This window comes from Meles meles, chromosome 15 (assembly GCF_922984935.1).
Source record: "Meles meles chromosome 15, mMelMel3.1 paternal haplotype, whole genome shotgun sequence".
NCBI classification, from domain to species: Eukaryota; Metazoa; Chordata; class Mammalia; order Carnivora; family Mustelidae; genus Meles; species Meles meles.
The window spans coordinates 9,115,001-9,141,672 of record NC_060080.1 but is presented as its reverse complement, the minus strand read 5'-3'; the positions used below and the strand labels follow the sequence as shown (position 1 = coordinate 9,141,672).

General features: G+C 50.0%; 1 protein-coding gene across 1 annotated transcript in view; it reads right to left on the bottom strand.

Annotated features, from left to right (window-relative positions):
- Nucleotides 1–3,771: 3,771 nt before the first annotated feature.
- The window catches only part of TRIB2 (tribbles pseudokinase 2), a 25,258-nt gene continuing 2,357 nt past the window's right edge, over nt 3,772–26,672 (bottom strand). Inside the window, exons 2-3 of the mRNA XM_045979800.1 lie at nt 22,291–22,583; nt 3,772–6,278 (exon numbers count right to left, since the gene is read on the bottom strand). Coding sequence (XP_045835756.1) covers nt 5,810–6,278; nt 22,291–22,583 — 762 coding nt within the window. The 3' untranslated portion in view covers nt 3,772–5,809. The remainder of the gene's footprint in view (nt 6,279–22,290; nt 22,584–26,672) is intronic.

Below are 26,672 nucleotides of genomic sequence, written 5' to 3'. Positions count from 1 at the left end.
CCTCGGCTACTTAGAAGAACGTACAATGTCTCCTAGGCCTCCAGGTAGAGGTAAGGTGCTGAGAACTCACCACGGTTAATGGAAGAAGGGTTGGAAGGTTCTTGCAAGCATGTTTTGGGCTAAGGATTTGTGAGGTTAAGGTCAGAAACAATAGAGCTGGGGAGGCTCAGCTTGGTGGCCCAAGCTCCTTTCTTTGGGGGTCCTTCCTGAATCATTACCTATTCCTCAGCCTCTGCGGTAGACTCAGAGCCTGGGCTCATAGACCAGGAGCTCAGAGGGTGTTGGAGGAGTAGTCTCACTGGTGTAGCAGCTGCACCATGGGAAGGGGAGCCTGGGGCTGTGCCCCATGGCTGCTTCCTCACTTCATGGAGTCCTGTTGGCCCCAAACTTGCATCTGACTTAGAATTTTAATTTTAGTACCTTAACGATATAACATGTCTCAGGCCATCTGTCCTTGTAAAAGCACGTGTGGACCACTTTACAGTTTACATAGCATGTAAACTAACAAGAAACCAGTTACCCTCACAATAACGCTTCTTCCCATTTCACACAGGTAGCAGCCGGGACTCAGCAATGGAAGCGACTTGCCACACACTGTGCGGGAAACAGGCATGCGGACTGAAACCATCTCTCCAAACCATGCTGTCTTTTCATTAAACCTACATGCCCGTGCTTTAAAACTTCAACAGTCTGGATGAAGAAAAGTTTCTCTTCAGGGAAGGAAGAAAACTCAGGTATGCAAAAGCTGCTGTCCGAATCCCGCTGAATTGTGAATCAGTTCAGGGAAAGGCGAAACCTTCATTTAGCCTCACTATAATACCCTCAGCTCATCTCCAGTCCCATGGCTCTGAGAGTTGCAGGAAACATTCTCTGCAGGATTTGGGAATGGGGGAGGGCTAGTCTCAGCTTCCCCAGTTTTAGAATTTAGGTTCAGATGCATCAGTGTTTCCTTCTGGCAGGAATGGCTTTACAGACTGTAAAACCAGGGTTCAAACACAGGATTCAGCATTAAGTACCTGGATGGCATCTTTCAATTACTTTAATCTCCTGGAGGCTCACTACTCACTTGTAAAACTTGCCTCCTACCTTGAGAGGCTTATGCATGGATTAAATAGGAAATGCTGATTCCTATTTCCTTCTTCCCTTCATTTTTTTCTGGCCAAGTCTTTGTTCCAAAGTTTGGTTTCCTGCAGTGCCAACATAGAGAGAGAGACTCAGTAAGCACAGAAATTACACAGACGTGGCAGGGGTCACCTGTGGACGCAGCAAGGAGCTCCATCTGCAAAACTGAGCTGCCTGGCTCTTGTATGTCCTTGTAACGCTGGGCAGTTCTTTGACTTGTATAAACGGGGACACCTAAAGGCAGAGATGACGAGTGAGAACACGTTGGGTTTATACAATTGATATAGTGGCGTATCATACATAATTATGGGAGATTGTCATCTGATGCCCTTTAGAGACCTAAAGATGGGTCCCTGAGCTAGTCACTGAAGAGAACCGACGGGGTCAAGGACAAGGGTCCCTGTGGAAAGGACCTAAGGTCACAGTGAGAGAAGTCAGGTGAATGACAAAACCACTGATGCTCATTTAAGGCCACCCACCTATAAAGCCCTTGCACACCTTGGTCCTCCAGTTCAAAGTCCATTACCGACTTTCTGACTGATTCTAGCGACGCCTTTGATTTCTCTGGACGTTGGATGCTTTATCAAAGTTCGCTTGTTACCCCTTCAACAATAGTGGGACTGCTTCAGTAGTTTTCGAACCTATCTTGCAGCAGAAACCTTAACTTCTTGCCTGTAAGTGTACATCAGAACTACACTCGGAAGTGCAACTGCTTTCACTGAGCATGAGGAGAGTCTCAGTGGGTCCCTGTCACCTCTCCTTGAAGGCCTTGATAATGGCTGATAACTCTCAACTCCAGTTGCATTCCCCAGTCAAAAGAACAGCACCCCATCATGCCCTTGGCTGATCAGAGTAACAGTCTCTATTCCGGCCGATCACAAGACACTCCCTTGTCATACCCTAAGTCGGTTTCATCTTCACAGTACCCTGGGTTCTTATAAAAGTTAAGTGATTTTTCCCAGTCACAGCTAATACGAGGGTAAAGCTTCAGAGCCCTGGCCTACTACGTCCCCAACTCCTGCCCTCACTCCCAGCGGTCCAGGCCCCCTTGCCCTGACCCAGATACAGATTAAGTAGCAAGGGGGTGAAGTACCAATGTCCAAAGGGATTAAAGAAATAAAAGATTTCTGCTGGCAAAGCCTTGAGACATGAAGCGGGAGGGAGCGTCCTGATTGTGGGTTCCCACCAAGGTGGAACCTCAGTACAGAAAGGCCAGAAGTGTGTGTGCCAACGCCCCCCGCCCCCAGCCCCCAACATGCAACGGGTTGACAGAATGCAATGCAACCCGGCGTCCATTAGGCAGCAGGCCCGTTTCTGCTTAATCACAGGCAGTGAAAGAGCAAAGAAATTGGATCAGACTATCTGTGCCCTAGCAGAAGCCACCAGTGGGCTTCAATACTCACAAAGGCTGTTTTCTAACGATGGGCTGCTCAGAAACCTGGGATTGGGAGGAAATTTAGCAGCATAGAGTATCCCCACACAAATTATACCCCAATGCAGTTTGTTCACTGAACACCTCCCATGGGTCAGGCACTGGGTCAGGTGCCGCTGGGGACAGACAAGGAAATGACAAATACTTTGTGAGTTTAGAAGACAGGTCCAACTGGCTGGGAAGCCTCCGCTTTAGCCATGTCCTTTCAGAGTCCACAAACCCGTCTTTGCAAGGACTTCGATGAGATCTAACCACAGCTCGGCACCAGTGGTTCTCACTTGGGAGGGTCTCCAGAAAGTTCCCAAGGCATAGTTCCCCCTGTGTTTGCTACTGTTGTTTGTCTTCCATCATTACCCAAAGCCACCACTTCCTGGACTCTTGATTCCACGGTCACCCCTTGCAGGACACCCGCCGGCAGACGTACACTGAGGGGCTTCCGTGGATGTGTTGACCCACCACTCCGTTCTGGCCACCGTCTTTGTCTGCTTTCTTGTCTGTTCCCCATCCTGCACCGAAGGGACAGGGGAGGCACGCATTAGATGTTCCAGGATCGAACTGACCCTCTGGACTGTAGTTATTTCTAGTAAATGAGGTGCAAAAGAGAGATGGGATTGCCCATGGAGCCCACGAGTGTGACAATCTGTGCATCTGACCGGGGGAAGGGCTGCTCAGTAGGGATTAGTTTCTGGGAGTTTGGCGGTCTCCTCCTCGGAGGTTTCCAATGGGGTCTGCAGCTTTTCCTAAGGAATCGTGTGGAAGCCTGGGTGATTTGAGTCCAGGAGAGCCTGCCCACTCCAGTGCTCCTAGCATACTTGCCCTGGAAGCCTCTGGGCTCTAACATCATAGAAAGAATAACAAGCTTCAGGATCGAACACACCGTGGTCCATGCCTACTCGATCGCTTACAGGTGGTTTAACCCAGGGCAAGTGATGCCCCTTTCTGGGCTTATTTCCTAATCTGTGATAGGAACATAATTCTCATCTCCCCAGGCAGCAGTGACGGTTAATTCAGTGAGGTATTACCTCTAAACTGGCCAGCGTATGCCCGCACATGATGGAAGCTGGCTTTGGCTTTGTATTAGTGAAGGTGGTTCAAGCTAGAACAGTGAGCCGCGGGGAGGACGAAGGTGTTCCTGGCTGGTGCGCAGTGGCCACAAACCCCAGATGGCAGAGACTCAGCATTTGCAGGACCTCAGCATTTTAGTTAAATACGCACAATTTTATTGATTGAAGAGATTAGGACAAAAACATTAAACCAAATACAGGACAAAGCACCAGAGGCCATAGATTCCCACCATGCACGTCACCAATCTTTCCTCCTACGGGGTACTGAAAAAAATAGGGGACAGGGAAGAAAAACGGGTCCTTCTTGACACAGCACCATCTTTAGAATGTAAAAAAACAAAACAAAACAAAACAAAAAACAAACAAGAAAACCCCCAAACCAAAAAACCCCTCTCCTTTCTATCTTCCATTCTCAAAACAGAATCAAGGGCAAATCCATGGCCGCCTTGTCTCCTGACTATGAACGGTGAAGCCGCCCTCCTGGGAACGTGAAGGCCGGGCTCCTGCTGAACAGGCATAAAGCATCCAAGATTTGCACACACATGCCACGTACTATAATGAAGCACAGATTCAAGTAACATTTACATACTAGAGTCCACGTGTTACCTACCCAAAAACAGGACCATTTCACAAAACATATACAGGCAGTAAAATCCAAACAAGTGAGGTACTGGAAACACAAATATTTATGCCAAAAGAGTTCTGTATCATACAGCAAATAGAAAAGCCGTAATAAAAAAACATTTGCCACTCGAAATCAAATAAAGCTATCTAGAAAAGCCAAACAAAAGGTTACTTCCGGGACAGAAATACTCAAACAAGAAAAAATATATAGATGTTATTCACTACAGCATGTAACATGTCATCCCAAGTCAACCCGTAATTGAAAAACTGGCTTAATACATCACAATGTGACATTTTCCTTAATAAATAGAAGGATTCTTGAAAATACAAAGGTGCGTATTGGGATAGAGAGCTGTTTTTATTTATATCATCCTAGCTTCCAGCTGATTTTTCTCCCCGCTTGTCTCTACCGAGGGTTTCTGTCCAAACCAGAGGGCCTGCCAAGCCAAAAGGATCATTCTTCCTAAAGAAAAGGAAATAGCTGCCCTGTATTTCATACATGTGGGACAACCTACTTGGTTTCACTCGTTTCCAATAAAACAAAGACAAAAGGTGTAGCTGAGACCAGAGTGGCCCGTAAGCTTCAGACTCCAAGCATCTCCCGTGATCTCGCCCCCTTTGCCCCCATCCCGGCAGAGAGGACCCCCTATGAGGCAGCCCTCATCATTCAAAGGAAAAAAAACAAAAACAAAAACAAAACTTAGGAGTGAATTTCTCCTTTCCTTTCCCTTCCTTTAGACTACAAAAGCAGTTAATGCATCTAGAAGTTTGACTTCTAACAGCTTCCTGCCACAAATCCATGGACACAGAACAGAATAGTTTGTTAAAGGACAGATTTTTTTTTCCCCCCCTTCAGGGAGCAAAGCATCAACATGTCATTTCCTGACCAGGATATTAAATAGTTTATTTAGAAGAAATGAGCTGAAAAGAGCAATTAAGAGATTAAGAGACACAAACTGGACTTCTCTTTTCTTTTAGGTTAGCACCCAGGTTTCTGGTCAGTCTGTGTGCACCGAATTTTGTTGTTGTTGTTGCTGTTTAATGAACCGCATTGATTATCAGATAGGTGGTTGTCTTGTTTGTTTGTTTGTTTGTTTTAAAAAAAAAAGAAAGAAAGGAAAGAAAAAAAAAAAAAAAATCCTTGGCCCATTGTACCTTCCCTGAATCGTGACAAGAAGTTAAAAGCTAACAGTGCGATGCCAAGATGTGTGTTTGAGGCAGAGAGTTTTGATTCTGTTGGGATCTGCAACTATTTTGGAACAAATGAAAAGTGGGATAGGCAGAAGCAGCCCAACGGACCGGGGGGTCTCCAGGTGGGGGCTACGCAGGGAAGAGAAGCTCCGGGGCACCCGCCCCGCCGACCCGACCCCAGACCCCCACCCCGCGTCTCTCGCGCCCATGCTCCGTGTTCAGTCAGCTCCTTGAAGGTTCTCCTTCTGCGAATCGAGAAACTTTTGAGTGTCAGTGTCTTTCTTGCTACCAAGCCAGGCGATCCGTGTCCCCTGGAAGGACTCTCCGTGGCCCTCTCTTGCTCCTGGTACCTGCTAAGTCTCTGTGGGGCACGAGCTCAGTTAAAGAAAGGGTCCAAGTTCTCTTCCATGTTGACATCCGGCACCAGCTGATCTGACCCTTCCTTAGCACCATATCCTGAATTTGAGACGCTAAAATCTGTAGAAAACCAAGGATGGTCCAGAATTTCCTGCGAGGTCAGCCGCTCTGAGGGCTCCCGCCGCAGGATGCTTCGTATGAGGCACTTGGCCTTGGGCGACAGAGTCTCTGGAATGTTGAACTGGCCACGCCGGATCTTGCTGAAGAGGGAGCTGGGCTCAATGTCATGGAAAGGGTACCGCCCTACCAACATGGTGTAGAGCATCACGCCCAGGCTCCACACGTCGGCTGCCTTGCCCGAGTAGCTGCCGCTGGTGTTCAAGATCTCCGGGCTCACGTAAGCCGGGCAGCCGTGCTTGTCGGAGAGGGAGTCGTCATCTCCCCGCAGAATGTAGGCGTCTTCCAGGCTTTCCAGCTTGACCCGAGTCCTGCAAGAGAGAGAGAAGGGGTGAGCTCCCATAGGCACACCGAGGCACGTGAATCCCATCACCGTATCTTATCCCAAGACCATGCATTCATTCCTTCAACCAGTCAAACACGACTTAGTGAGCGCCTTCTAGGTGTCAGACACAGTTCTGGGATGGGGGGGACCCAGGAGCGAATAGGACTGACAGGGAATTTGCATGAAACTTAAGATCTACTGAGGGAACCCACACCTCCAGCAAGTACACACACCATAAACGACATGATTGTCTCCCCATCTCAGTGATGAGGGAGCAGGAGATTTGTACTGTTCTCAGACACATCGAGGTAGTTGGGGGTCCCCAGGATTTTACTCAGATCCAACCAACTAGGAAGCTCCCGGGAGCTCTGTTGACAACTCCTGGATGATATGATAGAACAGTCTGAAAGGACCTTTGATTCAATGGTGCCTTGGCTTTATAACAGTCCTTTGGTTAGACGTGGAAGATTTGATGATTCCATTTTACAGATAAGAACATGAAGGTTCATGGAGTTTGAGTAATTTGTCCAAAGCCTTTTAGCTGGGAAATAGAGAAGACTTGGTCCCACACCTTCCTTAGTCAACCTGGGGCTCCTTGACCACTACCAAGCTCCCTTTCTTTGGGACACAGGCCGAGCTGGGGAATGTCTGATCAGGCAGGCATTATCATAAGCCCTTCCAAGGCGGACATCTTCATAGCAAGCCTATCTCTTTCCCAGATTTGCTGTTGAACTTGCCTCCCGTCTGGTCTGTCACACTCCCAGGGGTTGGTCCTTGACCTGATGCTTACCTGACTTAGTTACCTGTATCCTCTACCTGTCCCAACATGTACACCTACATATGTTTGTCCATCTTCCCCTTGCCATTTAAGCACGGCTGAGCTGGCTGACAGGTTCCAGGACTCTCCTGGCTGCACTCATGAACAGAGGTGGAGAAATTCCACATTGAACTCTGAGTCCCTGGGGCCCAGCACTCCTCTTTATACAGCAGAGCCTTAAAGGACCACTGGGCATAAAATAAGTGCTCGGTAAATACTTTCACAAGTAAGTTAAATTCTTAAAATTAACTATAGCAACATGCCGCGAACTAAGCTGAGGACCAAGACACGCGAAGTGACTTTCTCAAGACTGGTGGCGGTCCCCTACCTAGATACAGAAGCTCCTAGACCAGCATCCCTCCTTGGTTCAGGGCCTCCAAAGAATCCTGTTCCCGTTCTGCCATTCCTTGAGGGGAAACGTAGGTACTGTGACCTTCCAGTGCTTAAAATGGAACTCTTCTTCCCGTTCTCCTGGCCAGAACCCTCCACAACGGAGCTCTTGTGTTAAACTCCGCAGACTCAGTCCCATTCCATCCCACGATGAAGACTTGCCACGAAAGTGACATGGGCCAGTGAGGAGGGGCTGGCGTGAGGGTTCAAGGCCTACAAGGTCACGATCATTCACACCAGTGGGTTCCTTCATCTCAAAAGTGCACATCACAGTTTCTACCCTGTTGTCCTGAGGGGTGATGAGGCTCAAATGAGCAGAGAACAGGAAAGTGCTTAGAGAAAAGACACTGAGCCTTTTGCCTAAATCAGAGCTTGTGACTCAAGTTGGTAAGCTGCTTTCCTCATCCTACCTCGGTCTACGGGTCTTAGCCTTTCAGAGCAATCACCTACTCAGGGAGCCACAGAAGGAAGGTGAGGTTCAAGTTAATCAGTTAGCTCTCTTAGAGCAAAGAATTAGATGAAATCCTGAGATTCTGAGATCTCCTTTTTGAACTGCAGAAGTTTCAAAGGCCAAGGAGTGACTGCTTCCCTGTACTCATTTCTTCGGTGAGCGATAAAATGGTGGTGTCCTCTGGAAACGGTGCTGGGCTGGGAGCCCGGAGAGCAGACTCCAGGCCAGACGACATCTCTCATCTGCCGTGCGGCTATGGGGAGGGCACTCAAACTTTCTGTTTCTCCGACTTAAAGAGGAGCATTGAACAAGGCAGTCTTCTTTTTAATCATTATTATTATGGTTCAATATACATGAAATTTATCCTTTTAACCATTTTTAACTGTACGGTTCCATAGCATTAAGTGCATTCCCACTGGTGGGCATGCATCTGGACAAGCCGGTGTGAAAGTCTCTGCCAGTTTTACCATTCTGGGTGTCTGTAATACAGAGCAACGCGTCTTCTTTCCTTGCTCTCCCATATTCTGCTATAACCTGTAGCACACACGTTCTTCTCCTCCCCCTTCGGCTAACGATCTACAGACGCGGGAAGGGTCTAGATGAGCTCATCTGGAACTGGGCTGCTGGAAAGCAAAGCCCATTCTTCCTGTTGCTCTTTCTAATCGAAGGAGGCAGGTGAGGTGGACCCACACCAGCTTCCTTAGATGTTCCAAGATCGGAGGTGAGTCAGGGAAACCCAAGGGGGCAGAGGAGAGGGGGCACACACCATGGGGCCAAGCGGGTTCTTTCAATAGCTTCCTTCGTCGGACCCTCACTGGCAACAGCCCCCAACCCGGAGCTCAGGAGCTGGCCAGCCTCCTGGCCTCCAAGGTCACTGTCGTGGCAGCTACGGGAATAACGAAAGCTGTGGCATCGGTCATCAGCTGTGGGACAAGGGACGGTCCGGTGGAAGGTGCACGAGACGTGGAATCAGGTTTGGGGCTGGGTTCCTCTGCGGCAGCCCTCCGGGTTTGCATGTGGGGCTGACGTCTTCTCCGAGGCTGCGCGGTGAGCCTCGGGCCTCCTGACTGCACCCGCGACCCCGCCTCCTCCCTGCTCCAGCCCCGTCCCTGCTCCTCCAACACACTGACCACCCACCACCCTGCCCGAGGCCTCTGTGCACATTCTCTCCCAGCCTCTGCCTGGAATGTTCGTCCCTCGGATACGTGGCTGGCTCCTCCTGCTCACTTCTTTCCGGTCTCTGCTCAAATGAGCTTGTCTAGAGAGCCCTTGCCTGACTATCCTCTAGAGTGAAACAACCAGCCCTGTCCTCTCCTGCCCCTCACTTCCCCCTGGAGTATTGTGTGTTCCTATTTGTACGGTCACACATGTATACTCTGTATTACTCCCGTGGTCACTGCAGGGTCCTCGCCTCAGTCCCACATCCAGGAGCTCAGGAGCAGGTGGCTGAGGTCACTCTGTATGTAAAGAACGTCACCGGTGTTGACCGTTCTTTCTCCTGCACCGAGACGAGCAGTGGCCACCCAGGTGACAGTCTGAGACTGAAAGGGACATCAACACCACCAAACCCTCGGAGCTCCAGCGTGCCCATCTTTGAGGGAACGACAGCCCTACTCTGAGTCCCTAGCCAGGATTCAGTGGGTGTCCGGGGAAGTATCCATGGGGAACAGGCTTTGTAAATTCCAGTACCTCAGTCCCTGGCAGGGGTGAGGGCAGGCGCGGATGTGCCTCTGGAGACCTAAGCGGCTGTTAGCTCAGCCCTAGCCGGGGACAGACGTCAGCCCTCAAGCTCCTTATGCTGCACCACATCTGAAGCCCTTTTCCATTCTTACCTCCTTCCCGGCCACAACCCCAGACGGTCAGTCTCACCTTCCCTCTGTGACCCATCCAACCTCCCCCACCCCCGGGGGCACGGACCCTGCTTCCAGCCTAACCCCCTTCTGGAATCCTTCTCCAGCTCAGAGAAAAGGGCCTTCAGAAATGGCCAAGGGTTCAATCTTGTCCATTAATGCCTCTCTCCTCCCCCCATCAAGGACTCAGGGGCTGTGCAAATGCCCAGTGGACCCAAGAGGCCAGTGGAAAGCGCCGCGCACGTGCTGTGGATGCTCGGCTGCCCCAGAGCTGCCCCACCTGCCACATCAGCTTCCTCCCTCCTGAAGCCAGGGTCGGGGTGGCCCGAGTCTGGATCTGCTCGTCATGTTCGGTTCCGTGTGTGCGGTGCCTGAGCGGCCCCACATACACCAGGGCAGCTCGGTCTTGAAGTCAGAGACCCAGGTTCCAATATTGGCTCTGAAAATTACTAAGTACCAAATAGCCAACACCATCTGTGTACCTAGATAGGTGCTAGGCATCTTCAGATATTTCCTCTTTAAAGTTTATAAAATCAATGTTCAAGGCAGGAATTATTATCCCTTTATGTGGACACGGAGCTTGATGCTGGGAAAGGGAGAGTAAGGCCATATGAAGAGCGAGGCCCATCAGGGGCTGAGCGCTCACCCCTCCCTGGGCTCTGAGCAGCCCGCCCGCAGGCCTGGCCCATCCACTGCAGCAGTGAGCGCAGGAAACCACAGCCGGCATGTCCCTGTCAATGAGGCCTCCTCAGAGTGGGGAACACACGTGCGCCCAGGGTCGGGGAGAGCCAGCGTGCGGGGCAGGAGCCTGTTCCTCCCAGGGAGAAGCCCAGACATCCCAAGCAGACACGGTGAGAAGAAAAAGAGAAGCCTCAAGAAAGACGGGGAGGAAGTACATACTTCTGCCCCTGCCTCCTCCTCAGAACTCCCTGAACTTGTTTACATCACTCCTAGGCAAGGGTCAAGGCAAGTGGTCTGGATTGCGTCTTTAAACAAGGACCTTCCAGGGCGCACGCACGTCAGGAACCCGGCACCAGTCCCCATGGACTTGCTGGACCATTGCAGGGACTCTCAGAAGGTCTCCGGGGCTTGGTTGCCCCCTCTGGGGAGCCGGTTGCCTCTGTTTGCACTGGAGAGTGTGTGGGGGATGGCGTGCCCAGCAGAGCACCTGCTCGTGTCAGCATGGGACAGACAATATGAATGAAAAGTCTTTCAGCTTCCACTGTCCCCTGAACAGTCTGAGGATTATGTATTCCCAGGCAAAGGAACTGATTTTCCTAAAAATCGTAAGAGCTTTGGTGGTCCTATAATAATAATTCAAATGTCCCACTTATCATTAAGGCATTGAAACTCGGCACGGAGGATAAGGACATGACAAGTGAACACCGACCTTCTCGGGTTTTTGTGAGGACTGAAACAACGGAACAAGGAAATCTCGCTCTCTACCAAGCTGCTGAGTGTAGAAAATCTGCAAAAACCTGGCAGCAAGTCTAACTGATCTTATTAGTAAGATAACCCCCCTCAAGCCCAGAGCCTAGAGAAGACAGAGGAACAAGCCTCAGGCAGATCCAAGTGGAAGTGAATTCTGTGCCCGTGGCTTTTTCTTGGGCTCTCTGCACTTGCTTCCCACCCCTCCCCACAGAATGTTCTTCCCACTCTCCCCCAAGGTACCCGGCTCATTCTGCTCACTTTATTCATGACGAAAGCCATCAGAATGGGCTTCGTGAAGGTCATGGGAATAAAGATGGTACGTGAACAACAGAAATTTCTGAAAAGGACAAGGGAAGGCTGGCAGAGAATTTTCGCGACCAAAATGCTATGAATGGTCATGGAGATCTCCTGTGACTCCTTGGAGGAAAGAGCCATTAGCCCGGGGCTGGACTGACTTGGCCAAGAAGCTGTACCCGGCGTGCATCTTGCAACCTATCCCTGCCAAAGGCAGGAACCAGCCCGCTTTGCTTTAATTCCTGAATGAAAAAGGCTTACGCAGGGGCAGCCTGTGGACTTGGCACCAGGCCTGGTGTCATCGGATCCCCAGCCAGGTAAGGCAGCCAGGACCAGCAGGATATGCTTCTAGGCCCTGCCTCCGTAGAGCAGCACGCAGCACAGGCCTTCAGGGTCTCAACGCCCCACACCCTCCCAGCAGAGGCCCGCGAGCCTTCCTCGGGGCCCTACATCCAAGAGCAGTGGGACCATGGGCCCGTCTGGCCTCAGTTTCCCTTCTGTAAAATGAGAACACGGCTGCATGGCCTGAAAAGGGTTCTCCTAGCTTCCAAACTCCTGAATTTAAGTTTCCTTTCATCTGAGACTACAGGAACTGCAAGACTTCCTCTTCGACACGGTGGTCCTAACGATAACAATCACGGTAGCCACAACAGCGGCCGTGGACTCAACACCTCTGCAGCTGCGACAGGCTCAGTGGACATGGCTACTTCTCGGAACAGAAGTGAACAGCAAGTATCACAGTACGTGAGAACTTCTTACACGATAAGGAAATCGAGGCACAGAGAACTGAAGGTCCCCAGGCCACATACGGTTACCTGAAAAAACCCAGGATCGTCCTCCTGGGGCTCTCTCCATCATACCTCCTGACACCAGCATCACAGACTTACTTAGTGTCGAAGACAGAATCTGTGGAAGGAAGATTCTGGGTTTTTGAGACCAACATGGCCCCGAGTTTATTGAGCAAAGACAAAACCTTCACATCCGTGACCAACCTGCTGTAGCTCAGGAACTGGAGAGAGGTGGCTGGACCCGCTCATTGATGAGAAGAAAAAACTGAGGTACAGAGAGCAGAGGGGACTTGCCCAAGGCCACCCTGCAAATGAGTGGCGGAGCTGGGGTTCAAAAGCAGGTTTTCAATGTCCAGAGTTGTGCCCCATCCAAAACGTCAAAAATGGGCTCCCCCAGCAAATCACGCTCTATTTTGAAATCTTTAAACGCTGCCCTGGGCTCTCTCAGCAGGAAGGGATCAGGACAGGGTGGGCCAGGGTGGGGCTGGGCTGTGAGTTCAGCCAGACCAAGTGGGCCTGGCCGGGACAGGAAGTCCGGTGGCCTGAGGTCAGTGGAATTCGAGAAGTCACTGAAGGCCATTCCGCAGGGTGGGTCCAAGCAGGCGAAGGGTCAGCGGAGAAAGGTCGGCCTCCACCAGGTCTGGCCTCGTTCTGCCCCTGACTGCAAAGCTAGCCTTCGCTGTCAGTTCGGTTATACGAGCGAGGGTCCCCCAGGGGGCTACCATGGGGGGAAGAGGACTGTCCCAGCCTCCTAGGCCACGTCCAGCTGATGGGACAGCCACCACTGGGACTTAACAAATAAATGAAGCTAAATTCTGCCAAATAAATTGTGGCTGTAATTTCTCTGTTTCCTGTGTGCGCAGACTTTTTTCCAGCAGTGGCCTCTGAGAACCCCTGAGGTGCCAGGTCCCGCAGACGCCGAGAACAGACCCGACGCCCCGGTCAAGCTGCGTCTGCAGCAGCAGGAAAGCAGCAGGTGACCCACAAGAAAACACTTCACCTCAGGGTGAGGGAACTCTCCAGGGAGGGACCTGGCTGGTTGTCCTAGGGGGTGTGTCCCCCTAACTACCAGTCAGAGAGGTGGTGGGGCGTGGGGGTCCTGTGCTGGTTTGATCTACCGGAAAATCGCAGCTTAGCGAGATGAAGCGACTAGCTCGGGGACAGCACTGTGGGGGCGAGAAGCCCCATCCAACTCAAGCACCCAGGTGTTTCCACAGCACCACGGCCCTGTTGTCTGTGCCCTGACTTATCGTGGGCCCGGGGCGGGGGAAGCCATCCCACCTCCCACCTCCGAGGCCTTCCCGCCACAGGGAGGCCATCTCCAGAGGAACAGACAGGGAAGGAAGGCAGTGCAGCTCCGGACCCCTCATTGCGACTCTGCTTGCCTCTTGCCCCTCTGCATGACGACCTATTCCCAGAGGATCCCCTGACCTCGAGGTAGTCGACTGAGCTTCTCAGAGAAGCTTCTGCAGGCACCCTAGTGATCCACGCAGGACGGCGCTGCTCCGAGGGCCCGCGCAGCCTGGATTGTTCCAGGAAGCCAGAGCCAGGCACACCTCGAGGTGCTGTTCTGCCCTTGCTCTTAGGCTGATTCAGAGTCCGGAACATTCCTATCATGCACCATTGGCAGACTGGGAACCGGGCTCAGGCCAGTCCTTCTGACCCCACCAACCCAGGAACACTATGAGCAGCCCAGCCCTGGGCCAGACAGGGATTTCCACTTGGCAGAGTCCTGAACTGGGGCTCACCCAGATGGCCCAGGTGCATACTACACGCGTCCCGGGAGCCAGAAAATCTGGGCTGTGCTCTGGGTCACACCACTAACGTTCTAGAACTTTGGAGAAAGAAATTTCCTCCCCATTTCTTCATTTGTCAAGATCAAAGCGTGGGTTTAACCCTGCCTCTTACCCACCCCTCCTTGGTACCACGTCTTGGGTCCTGGTTCAGCCTCAGCATCCTGAAGTACCAACCCATCCACAGGCCATCCTGCGTAGACACTTCCAGAATCACAACCAGACCCCATCCCATCCTGTCTAGAAAAACAAAACAAAAAAAACCCTCAATGTCTCCTCCTGCATTTCAAGTCAAGTTCAAGGTCATGGGCATGCCTCCAGGTCCTAGACCTTGGCTTCCCTCTTCAGTCTCTGACCCTCCACAGTGTTTTCCACCAACATGTCCTTCCCTGCTCAGGGTTCCTTTGTGTCTCTTGGCCTTTATTCATACTTTCTGGACACCGTTCTTCACTCAGAACAACCTGAGAAGGAGCCCATCTCCCCGACACGCCCGTTTTCTACACCCCATTCTGCCATTAGGACATTTTCTTCTTGCCCCCAGCGAGCTAACGCACACCCATCCTCTGTAACACGGGATGAAGAATAACTTGTTACACGATGTCTTCTGTTAGACAAGGATTCTCCAGAGGTGATTCTGGTACCCTCAAGCCCTTGCGCCAAATGTACACATAATAGATGCTGAATTAACATTTGCAACAGGTGTGGCTCCCATATCGAAGACGCCCCCGCTGCAACATGCTGCCTAGAGTCCAGGGTATCTGGTTGTGATTCTGCTTAAGAATTGCCCACTCTCTCAAGTCCAGAGAAATTTCAAATAGGCTTGATTCTATTTCATGCTTTAGAGAAACTCTCAAGAGTCCTGGATGAAGAGCATTTAAAATGGGTTTCCATCCACTGCCTCCTGTCATCAGTATATCCAGGGGATTTTTCTCCTAATACTTATGCCTCCAGGGCCCAATGGAGCTATTCACACACACCGTAGTCAATGGCCAGACATTCGCGAAGTGTTTACAAGGCGGGTCCTGTGCTAGGAAGGGGAGACAGAAAGATCATCGGACCCTACTTCACAGTTCCATGGAGAAAGCAAAACCCACTTCATAAGCTGGAAACGCAGGACCTAACAGGACTGCCTGTGGGCTTGGTGAACCGGTAGCACACGACCCCTCAGAGAAAGATAAGTACTGAGTGTTAGTACTCAGTGCTGGCCGGGTCCTTCTGGTGTTCACTTCTCACCCAATTGCAGGAGAAAGTCTCTTCTCTAGTGAGACACAAGGGGTGGTATTCTACCTGGTGTCTCTTTCCTAGAGTCAGGGTGGTATTTGAGGGCCTGCGCACGGGACTCCGGCGTCCTGGATGCACAGCCCGAGGTCTGCCACTGATTAGCTGTGGGACCCTGAGCCTCAATTTCCTCATCCATAGCGCGGTGATAACAGCATTAGTTTACTCACTGGTTTTAAACTGGTTCATGTAAATTAAATTACATTAAAATACAGGATTGAATCAGTTCTTTTAAGTGTCGTAGTTAGAACAGGGCCTGGTCCACGGTGGAGGCCAGATAATGTTTCCCTGAAATGTAAGTCCCACGAGGGAAGGGTTCCGTCTCATGGGGCACTGAGTATCTGGGGCACCTAGAACAGTGCCTGGCACATGGCAGATGCTCAGTGCTGTCTGTCGAATAAATAAATCTCCCCGTTGTTGGGTGATGAGGCCCAAAGCCATTGGCTGGTGACCAGGAGCAGTCAGACAGGCGCCTTTTGAAGGCTCTGCAGTCCACGAGGCACGGTGCTGGATACTGCGAGTTCATGGTCTCCGACCCACGCCAGAGAAGGTAGGACAAGGTGAAATGGCTCAGTGAAAGAGTAAGAAATCTGACAGCTGTGCCCTTGGCTCTGGTTGGCCGGTGAAGCCACTCACCTAATTTACTAAGCAAAAGCAGTGAACTGCTCAGCCAGAAGCTCCCAGCCCAGCAGGAGATGAGGCATAAGGACAGTCGAGGGAGGCACATGGACAATTCGAGTAGAGCGAAGACTATGAGGGCGCTGTGGGAGGGGAGCTCTTACCCATCCAGGGAGAAGTGGGGGAGAGAGCCTCCCCCAAGGGCTGGCAGTGCCTCAAGCACACAGAAGTGGTCAACACAAAGAAGGGAATTCCAGAAGCTCTGTCTCCTTCACGGCAAAAAGGTCAGGTCTTTTGCTAAAACACAATGAGCCTAGGAACTCCATGTAACTCGCTATGGAGGAAAGAAGGCAGGGTCGGGTCTCCAGTCTGGTCTCCCTATTTTGTTAGATATGAAAGCCTCAATGGAGGCTGAAGATCCACAAGAAGAACCAGTACAGAAACTACTGAGAGAGAAAGAGAGAGAGAGGGCGCGCAGACCTCAGCTGGTGGGGGAGGCAAAAGGCTTCCCCCACCCGGAGACGCAGGTCCAGTGCCTGGGCACATGGCAGCAGATGACACTGAGAGCCCCGGGGCTGCTGGGTGTCAACAAAGGGTCCAGCCCCCCTACTGCAGAAGCAGGCACTGACCTGCTTCCACAGAGCAGAGGAAATGCAACCCGTGACGTCAAGAGATAACAATCTTCTAACCAAAGAAGAATACGGACAGAGGCATGTTTCTCCATTCACAGGGGGTGATTTCTGTGCAGGGAAATGTCAACACTGAATGGAGATTGGGGGCAGGGAGCATGGGGCGGAGAGTGACAAGGAGCCTGGTCCTAAGGGAGAAGAGAAAGCAAACGGGCAGAACAGGGGCTGCTGTAGGAACACCGGCTCGCTCGCGGGGCAGCCCGAGTTTGCCTGAGTTTGCATCTGCTTCCTGGGCTCTTCACGTCCTGACTCGGCAGGCTGCCCTACGTCACCTGGTTGCGGGGGGGGTGGGGGCAGGCACTACAGGCAAGGGAGGTGAGACGATGGGAGCTACTGCTTGTCCGGGGCTGATTATGCGCCAAGCCCTGGGTTCACCTGCATTCATTCATTGTTGTTTCCACTCTGCAGATGAGGCGATCTGGACAAAAGAGGTTATGTAACTTGTCAAGATTGAGTTTGCTAAAAAGCGCAGGAGCAGGGACTAGAATCCAGAGAGTGGCTCGTCCTCCGCATAGGAATAACCAGGTCTTCTCCTGAAGCTCAGGCCTTCCCTTGGAGGCTCTAAGGGAAACTGGGGGCCTCCTGGAAGAGGCCGCCCAGGCAGATCAGCCTATTACCAGGACAGGGAGGGGGAGAGCCTGGGGAACCTGGGCACTGCCCTCTAGCGGACTCAGGGTCCCCTCCCACGCAGCCCCTCCCACTCTACAGGCCACCTCTGATCTTACCACGGAAACCTTCGATGCAAAGGGTGCGTCCACACTGAGTACAATCTGGGGAGGGGTTTAACTTCCTCAAAAAGAAAACAAAACAACCTTCATTTGGCCCTGCAGAAATGTCCCAAGGATGGAGGAGAAGCAGCAGCACAAGGCTGGGAATGCTGTGGCCAGTCCCGGCCTGGGGAGCGGGGTCTTTCACTCTCTGCATGCACCTGGTATCCGCCTTCCCCTGTGCGCATCTGGTTGACCTTCTGGCCTTTCTGAGCCGCAGGTTCCCCCAGCGCTTGCCCGGTCTATCACTCTCCCAGCACTGATCTAATATTGCAATTAAACCAGAAAGGAGAAGCCCTCCCATCACAAGAGGTCCACTCCTCGTGGAATGGCTGCCCGGGAGGTGGAGCTCATTCTCCATCAGCCTCAAGCGCCCTGGGAAGGGCTTGTCCACGATGGCCCTGTTTTATGAATGACGTCAGGACCGGCTGGCTACCGTGAGCGCCTCCCCCAACCCGTGCACCTCTGGATCGTTCCACAGCCACCCGAAGAGATGCAGTCTTCATTTCTGCTGGGAGCCATGTGCAGCTCAGAGGCATGAAAGGACTCCTCCAAGCCCAGGTAGCTAATGAGGGGTAGAGAAAGACTCTGAATCTAGAACCCAGGTCAAAATAAAATGGAAGCAAAGGAATCGGCAGTGCTGCTCATTCAACACACGTGAGCAGCAGAAGGTGCGCGGACAGCAGGCCCTCATGTAACACGGGCGTCATGCGCGCATCATGTCTTCACAGGCGCTTGGGGGAAACTGGACTGATGGCCCTGACCGTTCTACCAAGGTCACGTTCATGGGTGGTCATGGGTTCAGTTACAGACGGTCCGGCGTTGGAAATCCACACGTAAGGAGGAGGCACACAGGCCGGCCCCGTTCTGAACCCAGTGGGCTTGGCCGACTTCACGCTGTAATGCTTTCCCCTTCAGTCTCTTGCAAGAGCATCAGACAGTAAGAGGCACATCCCTGAGAATGAGAAGACCATGCACAAAAGAGGGGGTCTGCTGATTTGAAGCTTAATAAAGTAGTACTTCCTAAAGCCTCTTCTGTGTTTTTCCCCCCAAAGCACCACTGCATAAAGGGCCAGTAAACGGACCCAGTCTCCATCCTTCAATGTTTCAAAAGGCTTTCAATTTAATCCCATTGTTCTCTCACAAAGTGGTGTTGTCAGGAGAGGCGGAGACTCTAGTCCTATTGAAATACCTACTGCTGAGGTGGTGTTGATTAGGACGGATGGTGAGGGCCGCCAGCAGCACCGGCCCTGTGCGGTCCCAGGCTGCTGTTCCCCCCCAAAACACAGGCAGGCTGCTTCACGCAGGCCACTGTAGACCGACAAAGAGAAACTCTGCCACAAAACTCTACAGCTGCGGGAACACAAGGAGGGAGAAATTTGCTGAGTGACAAAACCAATCTCCTACTCTGAAATTGAGACATTCGAAAGCAAAACAATAAGGAGGAAGGCTACAAGGCATTATTCCTCTTTCACAAAAAGTTGACAGCTGGCTGGAGAAAAAGTTCTTATCAGCTACTGATGAGAACATTTGGAATGTCCTTGAAAATGAGAGTGACCTTCTCAGAGCTGCCCAGACAGAGACACTTGTCATGCTAGGAACGGCCAGGTCCTCCGGGACTCCAGTGCTCTGGGGGCAGGGAAAGAGCTCTGGAAGGAAATGATAGGATTTCCAGGCCTGCTCCAGCAGCATGCTGGCTCTATGACCTTGAGCAAGGTCACTTGACTCCTGTGCAACCCCGTCACCTTGCCCAGCAGAGGAGGAGCTACCATTGAGGCAGGGCTGCATGGGTTCAGATCCTGTCAGACAGGTCAGGGACAGGTGATGAGCAGTTTCCTCCCTGTCACCGTCACTTCCTTTCTCAGAAGATAATGTTCTCCAGAGTTAAAAAGGATTCGCTCTGACATGCTTCCTCCAGTGACGTGTTCTGGTTTCTCATCCACATGGGATACTTCTTTCTAGGTCTTTCTAGAAAGGGTCATGCTCGTTTACAAAAGTCAAACACAGCTCCAAACTCAATGTCCTTGTGTTGGGAGTCCTTGTGTTGGAAGCTTCCAGCGTCTTGGGATTTCTTCGTGAGGCCCTGGGACATCAAGGATTTCAGCTTTGTCACCATCCACTCCTGGGCACTCTTAACTTCCCCCAAAGGACAAGCCAGGCCTGGAGGAAAAGGCCTTCAACAGCAAATGTGAGGTGTGACTCAGTCCCACTTGCTTCCAGCCAGCTATGGTCGCTGAGGCCAGCATTCTCACCTTGGGGCTCTGATTCCAGGCAGCGACAGGAGAGGACTGAAGGATGGCCCCTCGCGAGACCCTCGAATCCACATGTGCTCCCATGTTCTGTGACCTGGAGATGTCCACCCTACTGTGACTCACTTCATAAACACGTAGCTACCATGCATGTGCTCTCACTGGACACACCACCCTGTACGTGAGCCGGCGCCTGAAATTCCTCTTGAAAGACCCCAGTCAAAGGGGACTTCTAAAAACTTGGATCCCTGCAAGAGAGGGCATCCGTTGCCCTTACTCCCTGTGGCAGGCAAATGAATTTCTTGAAAGCAGATTTAATAGAGAATATGTCCTCACTTCTGCTCTTTCTTGTCTATCACTTCGAGACTTCGCACGAGGTTTTGAAGTCCTCCTCCATCAAATGAACATGATGGTACCCACCGTACCTCCATTCGCAGACAAAATTAAGTGAGGTCAACAATAACCTCATACTAGGACCTTAAAGTGGTTCCCAAACAGCCACCTCTTATTTTTGTGGTTATAGTTATTACATTTCCAAGAGAGGCAGAATGATGCAGAAGGACAAAGAAAGCATCTTTGTCAGTATTCTGCTGGGGATCAAATGTCTATTTAACTTCCAATGAGAATTTTCAAAGCAGCACACACCTGATATTATAACTCAGAAGACCTCAGAACCAATAAAACAGAGCCAGGACAATACAAGGATAAGAAACTTGAGGCCAGGAGGAAGAAACCAAACTAAAAGGTCATAGAGAGCATTAAAGGTGAAAACAGGATAATAACCAGAGTCTGCAGGCTCCAAGGGCAGTTCCATCTGGGCCGAAGAAGAGAAAAGGTGTCACCCCACACTCGAGATCTCAGAATAGTTCCCTCTTCCCCATTTATTAGTAAGGATGCAAACCCTGCACTATCAAAGACCAGGCTATTAGCTGTCACGATGCCTAAGATACTTGTTTCTGAGAAAAAATATGGAACATAACCAATCTCTGCAGCCAGCAGCTCTCTGCACTTTCTATACTCAGTTGCGTTATAAATTGTCATCAAATTATTTCGTTTGGGTTAAGTTACCACAGACCCTTTACCTTTGCTAACCCCCAAATGCTTCCCAGACATTTGCTTCCCAATTAGCTCTAACCATAAAATGAAAAAAAAAAAACAAAAAAAAACAAAAAAAAACAAACAAAGCAGACACCACGAGATCTCATTATATGTCTATTCTATAGGATATCATTCTACAGGACAATAATCAATACCTAAAATATCCCAGGCCATTGGGATACATGGTACAGTAACTGGCAGGCAGAAAAGGTTGACAGATCTGCACCAGACACATAAAAGATACTCCAGATTAAAAAAAAAAAAAAATACTCCAGATATACTTGTTGAGTGAATGAATGAATGACATGCACTGGCTTTGTACTCAGATGGTCCTTAATAGCTTCGTGACCACGGATCTCCACTTCACGAACCACTTTCCTAGGAGGAGCTGAGGATACCCAAGGCCGTCATGGTAATTCCACGACCCACGTGGGTAGAAACTCTAGAACAATTTTTGGAATAGTCAGCAGTGAATGTAAATCACTTGCCTCCACGCCTCTAAAAAAGCAGATGCTTCAGAAGAAAAAGAGTGGCTCGGGAGAGTTTTACAATCAAAGTCAGCTGGAAGAGAAAGCGGGCCCCAGTGGGTTTGCTCAACAGAACGTCATGAGTGAAAGGAAGAACCCTGAATGGAACCCAGATGCCCAGCGTCCTGCCCAGCTGTCTCCTGCAATAACACAGACCTTCACATCACTGTGTGCATGTATCGGCAGTTCCCTTACCTGCAACACCGGTCCTTCCCACATTGTCCGTAACAAACTCACCTTTCTAGGGAGGTCCAGAATACCTCTTCTATAAACACTTTCTTGACTTCCAAGTCCTACTTAGAGAGGACATCCCCGTCCCCAGGTCCCGTCTGACCCCATACATAATCTCCATTCAGGGCTTGGAACATTCCTTTGTAGGTGAGTTGATTCGCTAATGCACCCTGATATTCACAGTACTGAGAACTGTGAGGAACACACACGCAGTTTATCCATACATACACACACGCTTGGGAAACATCTATTGAGTGAAGGAATGAACGAATGAATTAGAAAGGACTGATGCCAGGCACGGAGCGTTCTGAAGGTAGGATTCTTTCCAAAGCAAAATCGTGCCTTTACTCATATTAAAAATGTCACACCGGCTTGCAGCCACCTTCAGAATTCACGACACCAAAAAAACCAAAAACCAAACGAGCAAGCAAGCAAACAAACAAACAAAAAAAAACACACAAAGAAAACAAACAAAACAAAACAAAACCCTAATCAGGCTGTCCTGGCGCCCGAGCTCTGACACTCACTAACACCACCGGAAGACAGGCAACTTGGTTTCCCAGGGCACTTAAAACACCACAATAATCCACTCACCTCCCTCTGTCCTCCCATCCTCCCTTCTCACTTGGACGGCAGGCAGCAAAAAAAATGTCCATTCCAACCTCTCAGGCAAGCCGCTCCTGAGCAGCCCGTCAGAGTACCAGCTCTGGACATGAGTGACACTCACCTTTCTTCGTCCTTAAAGATGAATTTCCGCAGCTTCAGATCCCGCAGCACCAGTCCCCCGTCGTGGCAGTGGGCCACGGCCGAGGCGATCTGGTAGAACAGTCTGGCCGCCTCCTCCTCCCTCAGCTTCTTGCAGGTGCGGACAAATGAATGCATGTCCCCATAGCTTCGCTCAAAGAACACATAGGCTTTGGTCTCTCCCAGGATGATTTCGGTGATTTGGTTGATGTTGCTGTGGGCAGACAGGCAAAAGCACGGGGCCAGGGATTCCTGGTAGCAGCTTATATCGAACACCTAGGACAGGATTCACAACAAGACCAAGAGTCAGGGGTGCCTCTTAAACCACCGAATCACAGAATGGCACAGGCTTTTGAGGAGACAGAAGGCAAACCGAACTTGGGACACAGACCACACTGGCCCAGCCTGCTCCCAGCTGTGTAATGTTGGATAAGCTGCTTGACCTCTCTGAGCTTCCAAGTATTCATGTGTAAAACGGACAAATGACACTTGACTTACACTGTTGGGAGGATTATAGGACAACAGGGAGGCGAAAGCGCTTTGCAAGATGTAACACGGGACACAAATGGTTAAGTCTTATTACTTTTTTCTCTCTACCCCCATCACCTGTTTATAAAAAACACTAAGGAAAAATCTAAAAGTGACCTACCCCAAGCTACACAGACAAAGCCTTGTTATCCTTCCAAAACAAAACAGAACAGAGACGGACATCACTATGCAACTATAGCAATTGTGTACAACATATTTTATGCTACGCAATTATGTCGTATAGCACTCCACAACATATTAGCAATTCACAGAGTAAAGAGGTAGTCTTTGCCTTAAGGTCCTCTAATTCAATACCTTCATTTCACAGATGTGGATATTGAGGCTCAGAGAACAAGTCGAATCGAGCCCCAGCGGCAGAGCTAGGAATAGGGCACACGATCCTTAACAGGGAAGCAGACACGTTTCTCGATTCCCTCCACAGCTATCTAGCTCAATGAATCAGTTATGCAATGATTTTCTATGAATCAAAATTAGCCTGTGAAATGCCACCTCATTGTGGGGTTATTTAAAGAGAAAATCCATCCTCAATACCTTTTTGAAACCAACCTAAGAGGAATTAATACTGCAGAGAATCTTTGAGGTTATAAGAAAAAAGGCTTTCATTCATTTCAAGACCTCCACTAAATCAGGAATACAAATCCCTGGGTTTGGAATGTGGTTTTACTCTCTGCCTGGGAATGGAGGCACATGACTCTCTTCTGTGCCTGCACGAGTGAGGGGCAGGCACGAGGTACTTTGCTGGAAAGCCCTGCAGGCCAAGAATGCTCCAGCAACAAACACTTAAACGGTCCCCGTGCACCACCATTTAGCTTCTTAGATCTTCGTCATTAGTTGAACATCCCTCTCCCTGAACCTCAGTTTGCAGCCTGGCCTAGAAATCACCCAACGGAGGCTCTAATCCTGGCGTGGCCACCAGTAATCCGGATAAGATGGATAAAGCACTCAGGGTCCCGAGCCTCCCTCCTCTTCCTAACTGGAGATGTTGATTTAGAACCTGGTTGACCTTTTTGGGTCCGGATCCCACGTGGGAACCTGAGAAAAGCTCTGTCCCCTCCCCGAGGACAATGCCCATTCTCCAAGGCACGCACAATGCTGGATTCATTTTCGAGGGATTCACAGGCCTTCGGAAACCTGTCCAGGGACGCAGGCTGCCATCAGAGAGCGAGGATTGAAGAGAAGTCGCCTTCAGGTTCAAAAGCCTGAAGAAATCTGTGAGTCAAAGGAGGATAGTAAGAGCCTCAGGAGGGCTGGTGCTAACCCAGGGCGAGGAAGCAAAGTAACGTTGTGAATGAACCATAATGAGGCACCTCAGGACGGCGGCACAGCTGCTACCACTATAACCTAGAATTTAAGAATGGATACTTCAACGTCTCCGGAGACCACAAATCACACCGTGATACTGTCAAATGATGACCTACGAGCCGTGACCTCAGAGGTCCGTTCAATTAGGAATCTGAAATGCCTGAGTCAACTCTAACACCCAGACTACGGGCAGCAGAAACCTAGGAAAGCCTCAAAAATTTCACAGAGAGTAATAAACGTTGTACAGTGGCTAATGTCAACATGCTGTGTTATATAACGGGGGAGGGGGGTGATGTGTTCTGAAGGACCGGGCTGCAGGCTCTCTCTCCAGTGCTCCTGGAGTTACCATGACTTATCATATACTTCCTCTTTCAAGTTGCATTAAAAAAAAATAAATAAATAAAAGGTGATTTTTGCTCAACACCTTCGGTCTATTACATCCTGTCCCACCAAAGAAAAACTGAATGGACATAAAAATTAAAAAAAAAAAAAAATTCATGGCAACTTCAAGAAATAACCGGTACCCTCTGTAGGAGATCAAATTCCAAGATGGTGGACAGAGTATGAAAAATAAAACAAATACTTCTGTTCTCCCTAATGGGTAGGTACCAAACATTCAGTAGCAGCTGTAACAGGCATTTATGGGGTTGGACTGGTATTTAAACCATCACCTTCAAATGCAAAATCAAGCCATAAGTCTGGTTGCCAGCTTCTTTTAAATGTTTAATTTGGAGCCTTAGTAATATAATCTGGCAGTTGAGATAAGGCAGTAAGATTAGGCCATCATTAGTAGCATTTGAAAAACAAAAAAATAAACAAAAAAACAAAAAGCAAAACCACGTGCCCATTATGCCAAGATAGTAATTATGTCCATGGGCACAGTAGCTCCCAGCATTTTCATGAAAAGGATAAGGTAAAGACTGCCTTCCTTCATGTGCCTAGCTTACAGTGGGCTCGGGGAGACAATGAACAGGCTTGATTATCTTGGTTAAATGACCCCAAATAGTGTCCTGTAGAATTCCCTTCTACAGTCCTCTACAGGAATGGCATCTTTACATTGGTCTGTTTTTGCAAAGACTTTTTGCTTGGGTCAACACAGAGCTAGGAGACAGGAGCTCTGTATTCTGAGACATCAAAAGGAACTTGATTCAACGTGTAGATTTCACAGTGCCTTGCAGTGAGCGGAGCTCACGTTGTCTATCTGAGGGAAGCTCAGGGAAGCAGCCTCATAAAAACCCCTCGGAGCTTCCTAGGATATACACAGCTATGCTTGCATACAAAGTCACCCACCCACGTCACCCCTGGTAAAAAAAAAAAAGCCAGGAAAACAGGCCGCTGTGTCTTAAAGGGATGACCTCTGCCAAGCAGAACAATGATACTGCACTTAAACCCACTGGCAGCCCCACAGTAATTGGTGAGGGGCTGATTCAATCTTTGCAATAACTAAACCAGCAGATTAAGTACAGTTTCAGGCCAAAGAGCACGTCTACGAATGACACCATGAGGTCAGCCCCAAGTGAAATATGTCTTGAAGAATCTGGAGGGAGAAAGAAAGAGCCAGGGTAGGTCGCCCTGCCTTTAAACAAAAAAATACCAGCAAGATGCTTCTACAGAATGTGAAGGCAGAGTCCCTCTACTTAAAAGCGTCTCCAGCCTTGGAGAAATACTAAAATGCTATACCGGAATTAAGCAAAAGGAGGAAACACACTCACTGCTGGGGGACTGTGCGTATATCATAGGAGAGTAGCAGCTCTGTGGAATTCATTCATTTCAAAGGATGACTCCCCTATTGTGCAACCTTCTAGGTCTTCGGAGAATTCAATCCAGCTCGGAATAGCCTGCTGAATTTTGGTTAACCAGGCACAGTTGCTTTCTCAGGGTCTCAGTAACTTAGGAGAGGATGCAAAATACCAAATGCTCCGGAGAAGTGGAGAGCTGTCTTTAAAGAGCCTCTGATTTTCCCCTGAGATCTGAACTGAGGAATTGCCAAACTGACTGAAGACCTCCACAAAACTCATTATTTACAATGAAAGACTCCAGCCCCCTACAAAATAAAGCAATCTGTGGTTAATGGTAAAAGTGCAATGTATTATTTGTAGCATAGCAGTGCAGGGCTCCTCACTCCTCACTACCCCCTGAACCACCCCCGCCCCCAAGAAAAACCAAGAATGACCAAATGTAAAATTAACTGATAATGAATTCTTTATCTATGCCCAATGTCTAGGGAGCAGTATGCTCTACTCCATCCTTTTTTTTTTTTTTTCCAACTGTCCCCCTTCTCACCCCCTCATCTGGAGTGCGCACACACAAAGACACACAGACACACCAGTCCCTGTTGGGGGTCAAAGACAAAAAGGAAACTGAAGTGTCCATCTCTGTATTAGCACTGCTAATCCCTGGGGCTCCAAACGCTGGCCTATAAACCACACTGGCAAAGGTGTGTGCTGGGGGTGGGGGGCGCGAAGCGGTGTTCAGGCACGTAAGTCTGGAGATGAGAAGAAACGAGACAAGAGA